The 12,261-nt window shown below is 37.8% G+C and overlaps 1 protein-coding gene across 4 annotated transcripts in view; it reads right to left on the minus strand.

Moving 5' to 3' along the window:
• Positions 1-12,261, minus strand: part of MAP3K19 (mitogen-activated protein kinase kinase kinase 19) — a 19,745-nt gene that overhangs the window by 5,742 nt on the left and 1,742 nt on the right. For 3 of the 4 annotated variants that reach the window (XM_032693434.1, XM_032693435.1, XM_032693433.1), the window contains exons 3-10: positions 9,877-9,947; positions 9,285-9,369; positions 8,270-8,511; positions 7,576-7,619; positions 3,585-6,029; positions 3,395-3,469; positions 2,488-2,637; positions 1,582-2,279 (exon numbers count right to left, since the gene is read on the minus strand). In XM_032693434.1, coding sequence (XP_032549325.1) covers positions 1,582-2,279; positions 2,488-2,637; positions 3,395-3,469; positions 3,585-6,029; positions 7,576-7,619; positions 8,270-8,511; positions 9,285-9,369; positions 9,877-9,916 — 3,779 coding nt within the window. In that variant the 5' untranslated portion in view covers positions 9,917-9,947. The remainder of the gene's footprint in view (positions 1-1,581; positions 2,280-2,487; positions 2,638-3,394; positions 3,470-3,584; positions 6,030-7,575; positions 7,620-8,269; positions 8,512-9,284; positions 9,370-9,876; positions 9,948-12,261) is intronic. The other variant, XM_032693436.1, reaches the window with a different exon arrangement.

Consider the following 12,261-nt stretch of genomic DNA (forward strand, 5'->3'; position numbering starts at 1 on the left):
TTTGATGAAGCTGGTAGAAAGGAAGGGAGGCTTCAGGGGAAAAGACTGTTGGAATTTATGAATCATAAAACTGAAATATTTTATTCTTAAAGAAATCAGTCTCTATTCCTCTAAATTCTTTGCAGAGGTTTGAATAATTCTGCTCATTTGGCTGTTTCAGGTTCATCAAAAAATGTATTTAAGAGTGGTAATTATTTGTTTGATCCTCCATCAATCAGGCTGTTCTGTCATCTCCAGTCAATGTCATGCATGTTAAGGAGCCCATAGGTTGCCCAAAGAAGCTGTGGATATGTCATCCCTGGAACTGTTAAAGGCTGGATGGGGCCCTGAACAATTGCCCGTGGTTTAGTGGGTGGAGTCCCTGCCCATGGCACAGAGTTGGAACTAGATGGTCTTTATGGTCCCTTCCAACCCAAGCCATTCTATGATTTCTATGGAATTACAGGACAGTAATTACAATATTGGATTGCTAGAGCCAAGGGCTTTGGGCTTTTTCAACCCGCAATTTGGAAGGAAAAACAACAGGGAAAGGAATTCCAATTCCAATTCCTCAAATAATAAACTAATGGGGAATATGGGATAAGGGAGGCATTTATATTTAGGACATGGTGAGATCATACACTAAGTTTTTGTCACCACAGGTGCCTCCAGACTTTTGAAAAGCTAAATGCTGTATGTTTCCCTCAACCTAAAAATTCCTTCTCTCTTTTAAACCCTCTTCTCTCTGAATCAAAGTATATATGATGTCACTATATACAGCCCACAATTTTTCTTATTGTTATGTGGTCCACAGGAACCAGAACCATTCCCTAACAATTCTAATCCAAGGATTAGAAATCGGGTTTCCTGCCCCCAAGACCACTGCCATGCCCACCAAATTACATGCTTCTCTCTTGTACTCAAATCTGATCTTTAGAGATACGTAAAAGACTGCTCCTAATTTTATAAAAACTACACAGAGGTCAGGAACTTAGCTCTTGAAACTGATAGTCCATTTAAACATTGGGACACAGCTGATATTTTAAACAAAACAAACACCACAAAAATAATTCTTATAATGGGTGGATGCTAGTGGTTTGGGGTTGTTATACAGAGAACTTTATGTTTCTAATAAAGATTGTGTTTCAAGTATTTCCTGGACTGGCAGTGATAATAGATTTTTCCAGTGCAGAAGATAAGAATTAATTGGAAGCACTTTCATTTAAAATACTGTCCTCAAAAAAACTTGCCTGACATAAGCAAAACTCAAGCAATACTGGATCAGCAAAACACATCAAAGAAATTTATCAAACATTTTGTCTAAAACTCAGTGGTGTTTCTACATGAAAATTACAAAAAAGTAAGTGATGAGTGTAAGGCCTACAAAAAGAGAATTTGTGAGGGTTTTTCTATACCATTACAGAGAGTAAAGCTCTTTTACATATACTATTATTTAGAGGCTTTCCTGAAATGCTGAGAAGCCTAAGCATTTACCAAAGAGACACGTACATTATGAGTTGTAACCTAAGCTCCTGCCAACAATCTCTACAATCCAAACTGTCTGCATTCTTCCTTTCATTTTCCATTTAAGGTTCTCCACACCTGGTTAAGCAGGCACGCACAAAATCCACGGCAGCGCTGGAGAATCCCTCGGGAAGGGAAGGCATCAGCCCCCTGTGGGCCCCGATGTAGAACATGGCTGCAATCCTGCCCATGGAAGCCAGGGGCGGCTTTCCTGTTGCCATCTCAAACACGGTGCAGCCGACGCTCCAGATGTCTGATTTCCTCCCGTATCCAGACTCACTGATCACCTCTGGAGCCATCCAGTAGGGAGTGCCGTGCACAGACCGCAGCGTCTCGCTCCGGGTGCCGCCGGGGCCGATCCAGGCCAAGCGCCTGGCACAGCCAAAGTCAATGAGCTTCACCGTCCCGCTGGGCATGAGCATCACGTTGTTGCCCTTGATGTCTCTGTGCACCACACAGTTGGCGTGTAAATAGGCGACCCCCTGGAGAATTTGCCTGGTGTATCTGCAAAGGACAACTTCTGGCAACGGGCCAAAGCGATTGATAATACTGGAAATGGAGCCACCAGGAACAAACTCCATGAAAATGCTTAAAATGTTGTGTTCCAGACAAGTCCCTAAGTAAGTTACAATGTTGACGTGCTTCAATGTCTTCAAGAGATCAACTTCCTCATGAAACTTCTGGTACTCCTTTTCCGTAGTGAGTTGATCTGATGTGTCCAAAACAACCTGTTTTACAGCTATTAACTGTCCCTGGCTGGTCAGACCGCAGTACACCTACAATGAAACCAGCAATTATGAAGATGAAATGTGAAATAAAGTATTTACTTATTTTAAATAGTATTTTTGTGTTTGTCATGTTTCGTGTCTCATTGTATAACTCAAAACACTGAAGTCGTTTGTTGAATAGGACAACAGCCAGTTACGAGACAAAGTGTAGCTCAGCCACAAACAGCACATCTCTTAATATTCAGACACTACTTACTGTGCCATAGGCTCCCTTTCCAAGGACTTCCCCTCTTGTCCACATGATAGGATCCTTGGTGGTTAAGCTGCTTCCTGGAAATTTAGTAGATTCATCTAAGTTTACAAGGCCACTTTCTTCACTTGGTGCCAAAAAGGCTTTACTGCAACTCTGCTTGAAAGGTGTTGGTCAGTGCGAGGAGAAAGCAGAGAGGAAAAGAAAGGCTTCATATTGTCCTTACAATTTTTATAAGGAATAATTTTTCCTGTCATGGCTCTGCTCTATAGATTTATATATATACACAGACCCCACCCAGCCCATCCATACAATTGCTATGCTAGGTAAGGCTAGGTAAGTATGACAGCAATAATTCCTCCATCTAGCCAGGGATCTCTGCAGTGAGAATGGAGGTATTAACTGGCACCTGTGTCTGCAGAAGCATAAGGGGGGGGTGTGTGTATCAACAGGTAGTGAAAGAAATTCCCTTACAAACTTGTGATTTAAACAGTCCAAAAGCTGTTTAAGGGCAAAGGAGGAGCAGTGCTGGTAGATAAGCACCTTGGGAGGTGACGGCTCTTAACTGACTCGGGGGCCAGAATCTGAGCTTTCTGAGCTCCAAGTTCTGATTAAACATTAATTAAACATCCTTAAGTCTGCCTGATAAGCCAATACTTGTAGTTCATACCTGTAAAAATGTCTGGTTGCACTCAGAGATTCAAGGCCATTGCCCTTTTTGGTATACAAGAACTGTTTGTAGCATCTTTTCATATTCCTTAGCTTCAAGATCTCAAGAGTTTTTACCTTGCCCCAAACATTTTATACCTGCTCTACAATTAAAATAGCCTATTCTCTTCTTTCACAACAACTTCTCAATTTATCTTGACCCATGATATAAGCTTTGACAGCTATTCTTGTCCTGCCTTAGTACCTTCTGGCTTGTGTCCTGACATGCAGCCTCTAACATGGGTGTCTTCAACAGAGCACTGGAAGAATCAGTGGGCAGCTGGCCCAAGGAAAAGAGATTGGATCTTTAATAAGCACATATCTCCTGTCTTTCATCCAAACTTGAGTGAAGCACCACTCAAAGGAGGTAGCAAGTTACAAGAAATTACTTTTACCTTCTCTAGTGCATTATTTACTATTGCTCCATCTCCACTAATCATATTTTCTTCTTCTTCTTCTTCAGTATGTGTGTTTTGCATTTTAGAACCTGTATTTTTTGTTCTTGCAGAGTTCATGTCCTTTTCTTCAAGCATTAGCAATTCTTCAGCCAGGCAACAAAGCAACTCATCAGTCACATCTTTATCTGTCCAGGACAAAATGTTTTGACTTGTCTGGAAACTGGGACTTTTAGTCACTGAAGGCTGACTCAATTCATTTGCCAAAATACTATTTTGCACTGTGTTTGCCCAACTGTGATTTGATTTTTCTGTAGGGGACTGACACTCCAGTCTATCTGAAGAGGGTGATGCTTCACACTTATTGACAGACTTGAAGGAGGCCTGGTCTGATTCCAGGCCTTTACCACCATCCATATTCCCTCTGCACTGGGATACACAGATGTTCTGGTCTGCTGTTAGCAGACTGCTCCTTGGAGCAACACAGTCTCTGCAGTCTTCATCACTGAGCTGAAGAAGATTCTGGCTACAGGGAGCAGCTCTCTGATGGTTGGATACATCCTGGCTGTCTAAAGACTGCTCCAAAGTAACTTCCTTGATAGTCGATAAGTTTGAATTTGAAAAAATTTCATTTTGCTTAGTTGACTGTGAAAGCTCTTCTAACAACATAAGCTGGTGATCTGTGTCTCCATGAGACAATGCCGTGCTCCTTGACGTGTTTGTTTGAAAATCTGCATCAGAAGTTACCACATTATCTTGCTCTGTGTTGCTGTCACTTAACTTGGTACTTCCATCCTTTGGGATTGAACCTTTCTGCTTTTGTTTAGTGCCAGGTTTTGTCTTCTTTGGCTTGGGATGTGTTTTCTTTGGAGTGTTTCTTACCCTGCTGCTCTCCCTTCCTTTGGTGCAGGTACATCTGCAGGTGCTGACAGTGCCTCTCCCTGAGGGAGCAGAACAAACACTTTTATAAAACCTGCTCTCGTGTCGCTCGGGCTCCCGCACGTGGGAATACACAGGAGTTCCAAACATTTCATAAATCCCAGGGCCTTGGTCATTTGAGTTGATTTGCTTGAACATGTCACTGTATTTCAGGTCTCCAAAATCTAAGGCAGATGGTGTGTGTGGCAGAGAAAGTGGAGTAACACTTTTCTTTAACTCAACTGAATTTTTGCAACTGCAGGAGAAACTTTGCTTTTTGAGTTTCTGAGCACTCTGAGAAAAATGGCCTTTGTCTCCTTGAGGGCTTTTTTTCTGACACTTCAGGGAAGTCTCAGATTTCACCTGTGGCAGTTCTAAAGAAGGAAAAATCTGACTCTTGGCACTATGTTTTGTGGTAATCTCATCAGAAACAATGAAGTCTTTAGACATCTTTAGCTTGTTATTAATTTTAGATTTGGATGAATATTTATTTCTATTAATCTTTCTTTTATTTTTGTCATTTTCTTTGTGAGAGAGAACATTGAAGCTCTGAGTACCCTGAGGAGGCAGGCCATGAACACCACTCTCTTTTGGGGGTGGTTGTTTAGCAGTGTGTGGTTCCCTGGCTGGCTCTTGCTCAGAGAATGTAACATGAACAGCAGGTACAAGCTCACTTTGGTCTTCTGGAGTAGCTTCTGACATTTCTTCTTTTTCCATTTCAGATTCAGAGAGACAGACACGGTTTTCTGTTTGTTTTCCAGAGGGATCTTGAACTTCTGCTGTGGGAATTACTGTAACTACAGAATTATCTTCTAAGGCATGGTAGGCCTCTGCCACTTCATTTTCACAGGAAGGATCTACATCATGATTGCCAAGCACAGAGTTTGCACTTTCAGCACCTTCACACGGTGCACAATCCAGCGCCAGCTCTGCAGCATTTCCTTCTTCTGGATCAGTGCTGCAGCAATTCTCTGCTGCCCTTTGCTCGTTGCCAGCTCTTGAGGCATCGCTGCTGCTCAACATGGTAAATGTTGTCTGAGCTCTGCCACAGCTGACCAGAGCATCACTGGAGCTCAGGTGGGGGTGACCGTCAGCACAGAGCCCGGCTTGGCTCACAGGATCGGTGCTCTCACAAACCACTGAGCACTGGAACTTCACCTGCTCATTCCTGTCAGCGTGGGCACCTACATCAGCTTCCCTCCATCCCAAATGGCTTTGAATTCCTTCTTTCTTCTTGTTGGGGTACTTAGAACAGTTCCTCATGCTGAAGCAGTACAGGTCTTCTGTTGGAGTAACCTTATCAGAAATTGTAGCCACAATCAAGTCTGATGACTTTTCACTGTGCCTTTTGAATAGATTGTCTAACTGATTATGATAAAATTCGGTAACTGATTTTATAGGCTGAGGAATAGAGTTCATAACATTTAAAATATTTCTGATGTTGCTGCTTTCATTGACAATATCATCCTCTAGAGGAGCAAGATGAATTGTTCTTACAGGCTCACATGTCACTGGTGGTAGATGAAACTGTAATTTCCATTAAAAAAAAAATTAATAATGTGCTGCCACACAGATACAGGTAAAACATAATCACTGAGAGTTTTGGGTACACTGGAAAACAGCACAGTCTGCACTTGAGTTCCAGTGAAGGTAAATGGATAAACCCAAAGGCCATTTTCATATGGCTGCTAACACAGAAGTCTGTTAGGTTGGGGATGTGTTTTATTATTCCTCCCTTCTTCCTTCTTTTCCCATCACATTAGTGGAAGGTAACACCTTTCTTTGAAAGGTCTGAGAAATGGAGCACTTTGTTGTGACTGTTCAGATGAACAGTGAGAATAATTTTCTCAAAATAGTACTTCTATTCTTTATTTTATAGGAAATGAAATAAAAATAAACTTGAATATACTGTATATTTTCATGCAAATGGATGCAATAGAAATAATCACACAGTCATCTACTTGGAGTACTTATTTGCATGTCTATGTTCCACATCAGTTTGCAATCTGTAGGAAATTTTTGTTTGCATTCCAAGGGCAAACTGAGGTTGGAACATGCCAGGAAAAGCAATGTCTATTGGTTTGAAATCCACAGTTCTGAAGGCTTCGTCTGGCCTGTAGGGCATTAATATGAATGCTCAGTTTGTCCCAAATGATATGGCTTTAGAATCATCAGAGCCCAAGGCATGAAATAAAGCTGTGTTAAATCACACTGGGGTCAGCTAAATTATTTTGCTTAAATATTTCCATCCATTTGAAATGTTTTGGGTTTTTTTCCCATAACCCTTTTTATGATCCTGTATCAGATCTCTTATTCCTACTTCTATACTTTTCTTTCCTTTTTTTCCTGTGAATGCTGTTGTATCCTGCAGTGGCTTCACTGAAGTTTACAGCTGATTCAATGAGTCCTTTGTACAAAGGACTATTGATTTATATCCATAAAGGCCAAATTCTCTTTTTTCTAAAAAATCTGTATTTGATCTTTTGTAACTTTTAAGGCTCACGTGGTGTGAAGCACTGATACATGTAAAATTGTGAGCTTGTTTCTAAGTACAACTGTTATGTCCAAAAATCCCATTTGCACTTATCACAAAATTTCATTTAAAGTATGTTTAATTCTAAGAGATTATTTATTATTTGTTAGTACAATCAATTTCAGTAATCATCTAATAGCAAGACTGTTTTAAAATTCAGCTTCAATTTTAAATTACCACTCAATATAAGAAAATTGTTTGGGCTTTTTTTAAATTTGGCAAAACTAGACATCTAATATTTTTAACATATAGGATGTTCATACGTTAAATTAAATTACATATTTCTATTTTAAGAGGTTTTGTATCTTTTTGAACTTTCAACCTTTTACCTCCAAAAATCCCTGATGTAATTGGCAAATTGATGGCAATTTGTTGACACACACACATATATATACTAAATAAATGTAAAAATACTTCACCTTCTTAAAAAAAAACCACCTGAGACTAAGAAAACTACTTACATGACTTCTGTATTTCTATTTTTAAGATTTTGAAAGGATAGAATACTTTTAACAGTGATTATACCTAATGCCGTCTTACCTTAGATCTCTTGTTCCTGGTTTTTAGCATTGTTATATTTAACCCTTAAAAATTAAAACAAATGAAATGTTAATTTGATATTCTTAAACATGCTACAATTCTCATTTATAAATTCATTTCAAATTGTGATGTTCAGGGGACCAAGAATCCATCAGATGAGTGGTCTCAGGACTATGATACAAATCTGCAGTGCAGAAAATGTTGTAGGTTGAAATTTCATCGTGATACTGAACTTCACAATTCCATTTTCTAACGAAAATGATAAAATATTATACTTCTAAAATATTTTTACATTAATAATTTAAGCAAATCCTTCACACTTTTAGATGTTTGCTAACTACAGTATGCAGCTAATTAATATTGCCAGTATAAGGGAAAAGTGAAAGAGATGCCATCACAGTCCCACTCCAGGTACAGAAAGTTAAATTTACATTTTTGTGCTCAGTTTTGTTATACAGAGTAACAAGAATGGTGAAGCTTGCCATTGCTTCTCTTTAGCTCCTTCATTCTGCAATATATAACATTAAAGAAGTTATCATTAACTTCACACATGGTTGAAGTCTATGTGAAGAAGTCAAACAGACATAAAGACAACTTTAAAGTTTAAAGAAAAAGGACTTTAAGGCTTTGCCATCTCATATGATAACTAATATATAACTTCATATAAAATTTGTGACTTTTCAACTGAACTTACTTTGTTGTGTTTGTGCTTTTATTATCTGAAAAGTATCTAAATCCACGAATGACTTTAAAATGTTGTATTCTGGGCACGAGGTCCGTAGCAGAAAGCTGAAGTCAAAGGCATACCCCATGTTGTCTTTCTTTGGGAAGAAAGATAAAGAAGTGGGATGTCTCCTCTGTAATGCAAACAGATTTTTACTTGGAAAACGTGCCACTTGTTGCTCTGGCCATGGTCTGGATGTTGATGCTGTTTGGCTGAAAGGCAAAAACAAAAACCAAAATACAGAGTGAAAATAAGTGGGAAGGAGCAGCTCAAACAATCATATGACTGGAGAATAATGGGAACAAGGAGTTTTTTAAATCCAAAAATTCCAAAGTATCTTTTCTTTCCTTGTCTGGGAAGTTGTGCCTCTCCCTGGAAGCATCTGATTGCAAAGCCAGAGACTGACTACAAGTGAGAATGAATGACAGACAATGTTAACCAAGCAACAGCAGGAATTGAAAAACATATCGTTCACCTTCTCCTTCTTGACAAAAACTGATTGCTTCCAGTTTGTATTTTTAATGACTCATCAGGAATGTGTGTCAGAAGAATTCTGAGGCCCAGATGTGCCTTTGTTACTTAAAAAATATGCTCTGGCCTGCCTGAAAGAACAGATTCCTGCCACCTGTTTTCTGAAGAAGCAAAAATATGGAGAAAGATAAATACTGTGGCTGAAAATAGGTACAAAAATACAGCCTAAGTTTATCTTAAAGCTGTATGCAATTGTCTGGTTTTAATAAGTCAAATTCTGATGTAAAACCATATCCCATATTTTTCCATATTCTACCAAACAATTTGTTCACCTAATGCAATATCCTGCCTCCAGCAGTGGCAAATAATTGCCATTGGGAAGAGATAAACACCACACAACTTATAAAGCTGAATATAATGTCTGGCACTTAAGAAATATTTCCTTACAGACTACTACCTGCTTTGTCTTCATTTGTGCGTACTCAACTGCAAATAAAACAGTAATATGACTAACCTGTTTTTTCCTAGAGCTTTGTATGACTGATGCATTTCTTCCATTGTCTTATCTGCATCCAGAAGAGCAGCAACACTTCCACAACCTGCAACAGTACATCAGTATTTGCACAAAAGCAGTTTAATTCACTGACCAGTAACACGCTGTAAACATGGGGTTTTTTGGGCATTAAAATATTATTATAAAGAAGTAGCTGTCAGGAAAAAAAAAACAAGAGGATGTTACATTTGACTAACTTTTTTTGAAATGTGAATGCATAACTCTGATTTATTTTTAGTTATTTGGTAAGCGTAGTAATTCAATGGACTATAAAAGCAAAGATCATCTGAAAATAATTCTAGTTACAGTACCTAGATTAGTAGAACAGAAGACAAATATTGACAGAAACTCTGCAGAAGTAGAGTATTTAAAAATATGAAAACCAAACAAATCTCAAGGCTTTACAAAGGTGGAAAGTAACTCTGAGTTGATTTCGTATTTTGCTATGGTTGCTTAGTTTTGACAAACATCCAGATTTTAAGTTATTATTGTACTTTTCCTTCTTCAGATCCCTCATCTTACACTTTATACACATATACTTCGGTCAGACTACCTTTTTTGCTTCTCCTCTTATTTTGTTGGTTGTCAGACATACTCTCCTTAAATGTATTAAGGTCCAGAAACCTGGAAAGAACAGTTTGTTAATTGATTTCCAATTCACATGTACAAAGCAGTAATTCATATTTCATTATTCCAGAGCCATCAGTAAGACAAAAACATTTTAAAAGTACCTGAAATTATTAAAAATCCTATAGTGTAGCATCTGATGCCCTTTCCTGTGAACACATAGAACAAATAGCCCAGGGCATTTTTTTTCTACCGAGCCAGACTATCCAGACTGACTTGACTGAAAACATTAACAAAAATCTCATTGACATCAACAAGGTATAAATGTCACACTTTATCTCAGACCCGTTATAAATTCATAAATACATGAATGGTAATGTATTATCTCTGAATATTTACCAAGGTAAATTTTTTAGATGTTTTAAAATTGCGGACATTATAAAAAATAACTAGCCTTTATATAATTGCTTTTTTGGCTGCCATTGAATTTCTGGGAGCTGTGCCAGGTCTCTGAATGAATTTGATATAGCCAAGAGTTACTACCTGAGGTTGTTGGCCTGTTAACTTATTAGTAGCAAACTTTTGTTTTCGCTTTAAACTATTGCATTGTCAGAAATAGTATCTTAACCATGAGTGCACCTTTCTGTGAGCATCTTTATGTATGTTTAGAAAAACATACTACTCAAAATGTGTTTCTAAAACCAAAACCCCTTGAAATTTGCATTAAATTGGTGCTAAAAACATTTGTTAGATAATTCCTGGTTGTTGAAAGAGCTGATCTCAGGAAATTACAACAGTAAGTATTTTCTCTTTTCACACATTTATTTTCTACGACATACGTTAAGAAGGATAAGTAGCCAACCACTTGTCCCAACTGACAGCAAAGTCATGGTCTGTAAAGCAGGTTCTGTGAAAGCCATTTAGTTGCAGTGGAATTTAATACCACAGTTCTGACAGAGAAGAACTTTCTTGGGAAAACTCAGCTATCCAGTAGCCCTGTTCCTGACTCCAGTGGGACAGAGATTTCACAGCAGTTCAGATCTCAAAGCGTGAAACTGTGGAGCAGAATACACAGATCCTTTTCTCGCACTTACCACAGATGTTTATATCATCTTACAAAGCTACCTAATCTCTATAACATAGAAAGCATGATAATTATCTGAATGTGTAAAGGTTTTCAACACATTAATTCAGTGGGGAATATTTATTTTTGAGATTTTTTCAGTGTTCCTAAGTGTAGCTAATCTAAATGGTGTTTCTTTCAGAAGAAAATGGTATTTTTGACAAGAAATTAAAGCTGATAGTTGTTGAAAACCACTGAAAAGATCAAAACAGATTAGCTCCCCCCGACACTTTTAATTGGAAATGTCCCCAATTGTGATTGTAAGTTTTAATTTTGTTTTATATGGCTGTTAGCCCCCTGTGCTGTATCATCTCTAAGGCACTACTGAATTCCCACAGAGAGAACAAAGTACTCCTTAATATTGGTCTTTCCAGACAAATATACTTTCATTAGGCTTTACCCTTAATTAGAAGATTGTAATGTACCTTTCCCACAACTAATGAGTGAATGTGCTGTGAGCTGGTTCATGATTATGGAAACACCAACCTTCTTTTCCAAGATTAAACTCCAAGACTAAACAGACCATGAGGTGATAGTGGCATAAAACAACACAGAACAATCTCAAAGAGCAGACTCTTAAAGAAGAAACATGAGAGGGTTAAATAGAAGGATTTGTTCATATTAGTTCATATCTGTATTAAAATGTTTACCAATGTCTTTACTCTTTAATAAATAATTTACAGTAAAAACCAGATAAGATATCGTACATGAAATAAATAATACTCTCAGATATATAATATGCCTGAATGTACATGAATTAATATATATTCAAACATTTATGAATAACAGTGTCAAATTATTACATTGGGTACCTCTGGGTGCTAGAAGGTAATTAAGTTCTTTAATGTGCATTGCAGGCTAAAAGAAAGGTATTTAAAAGTTATGTTGATATTTATTGAATCCACAAGTATAACTATAAAAATAGGACACCTAGTGGCTCCTATGTTGCTAATTTCTTTATAAAATTATATTTTCTCTCTGCTCTTTTCCTCAAGTTAGTGATGGAAAGTAACAATCTTTGTACCTGTCTCTTCATTTCAAAGTCACTACAGAAGTCACTGGAAAGGGCCTATGTGGATTTTGTTGGATAGTAGCATATTGCCACTCAATGTTGCTAGTCAGGGAAAGAATTAGGGTTTTGTTACTGATTCTATCAGCAAAAAAAATATAATTACTTGGAAACACATAGCAGCCTTCCCAACAGACTAGTGCATTTTGCTAGATTAAATTAGTTTTTTACAATAATTT

The sequence above is a fragment of the Chiroxiphia lanceolata genome, chromosome 7 (assembly GCF_009829145.1).
Source record: "Chiroxiphia lanceolata isolate bChiLan1 chromosome 7, bChiLan1.pri, whole genome shotgun sequence".
Lineage (NCBI taxonomy): Eukaryota > Metazoa > Chordata > Aves > Passeriformes > Pipridae > Chiroxiphia > Chiroxiphia lanceolata.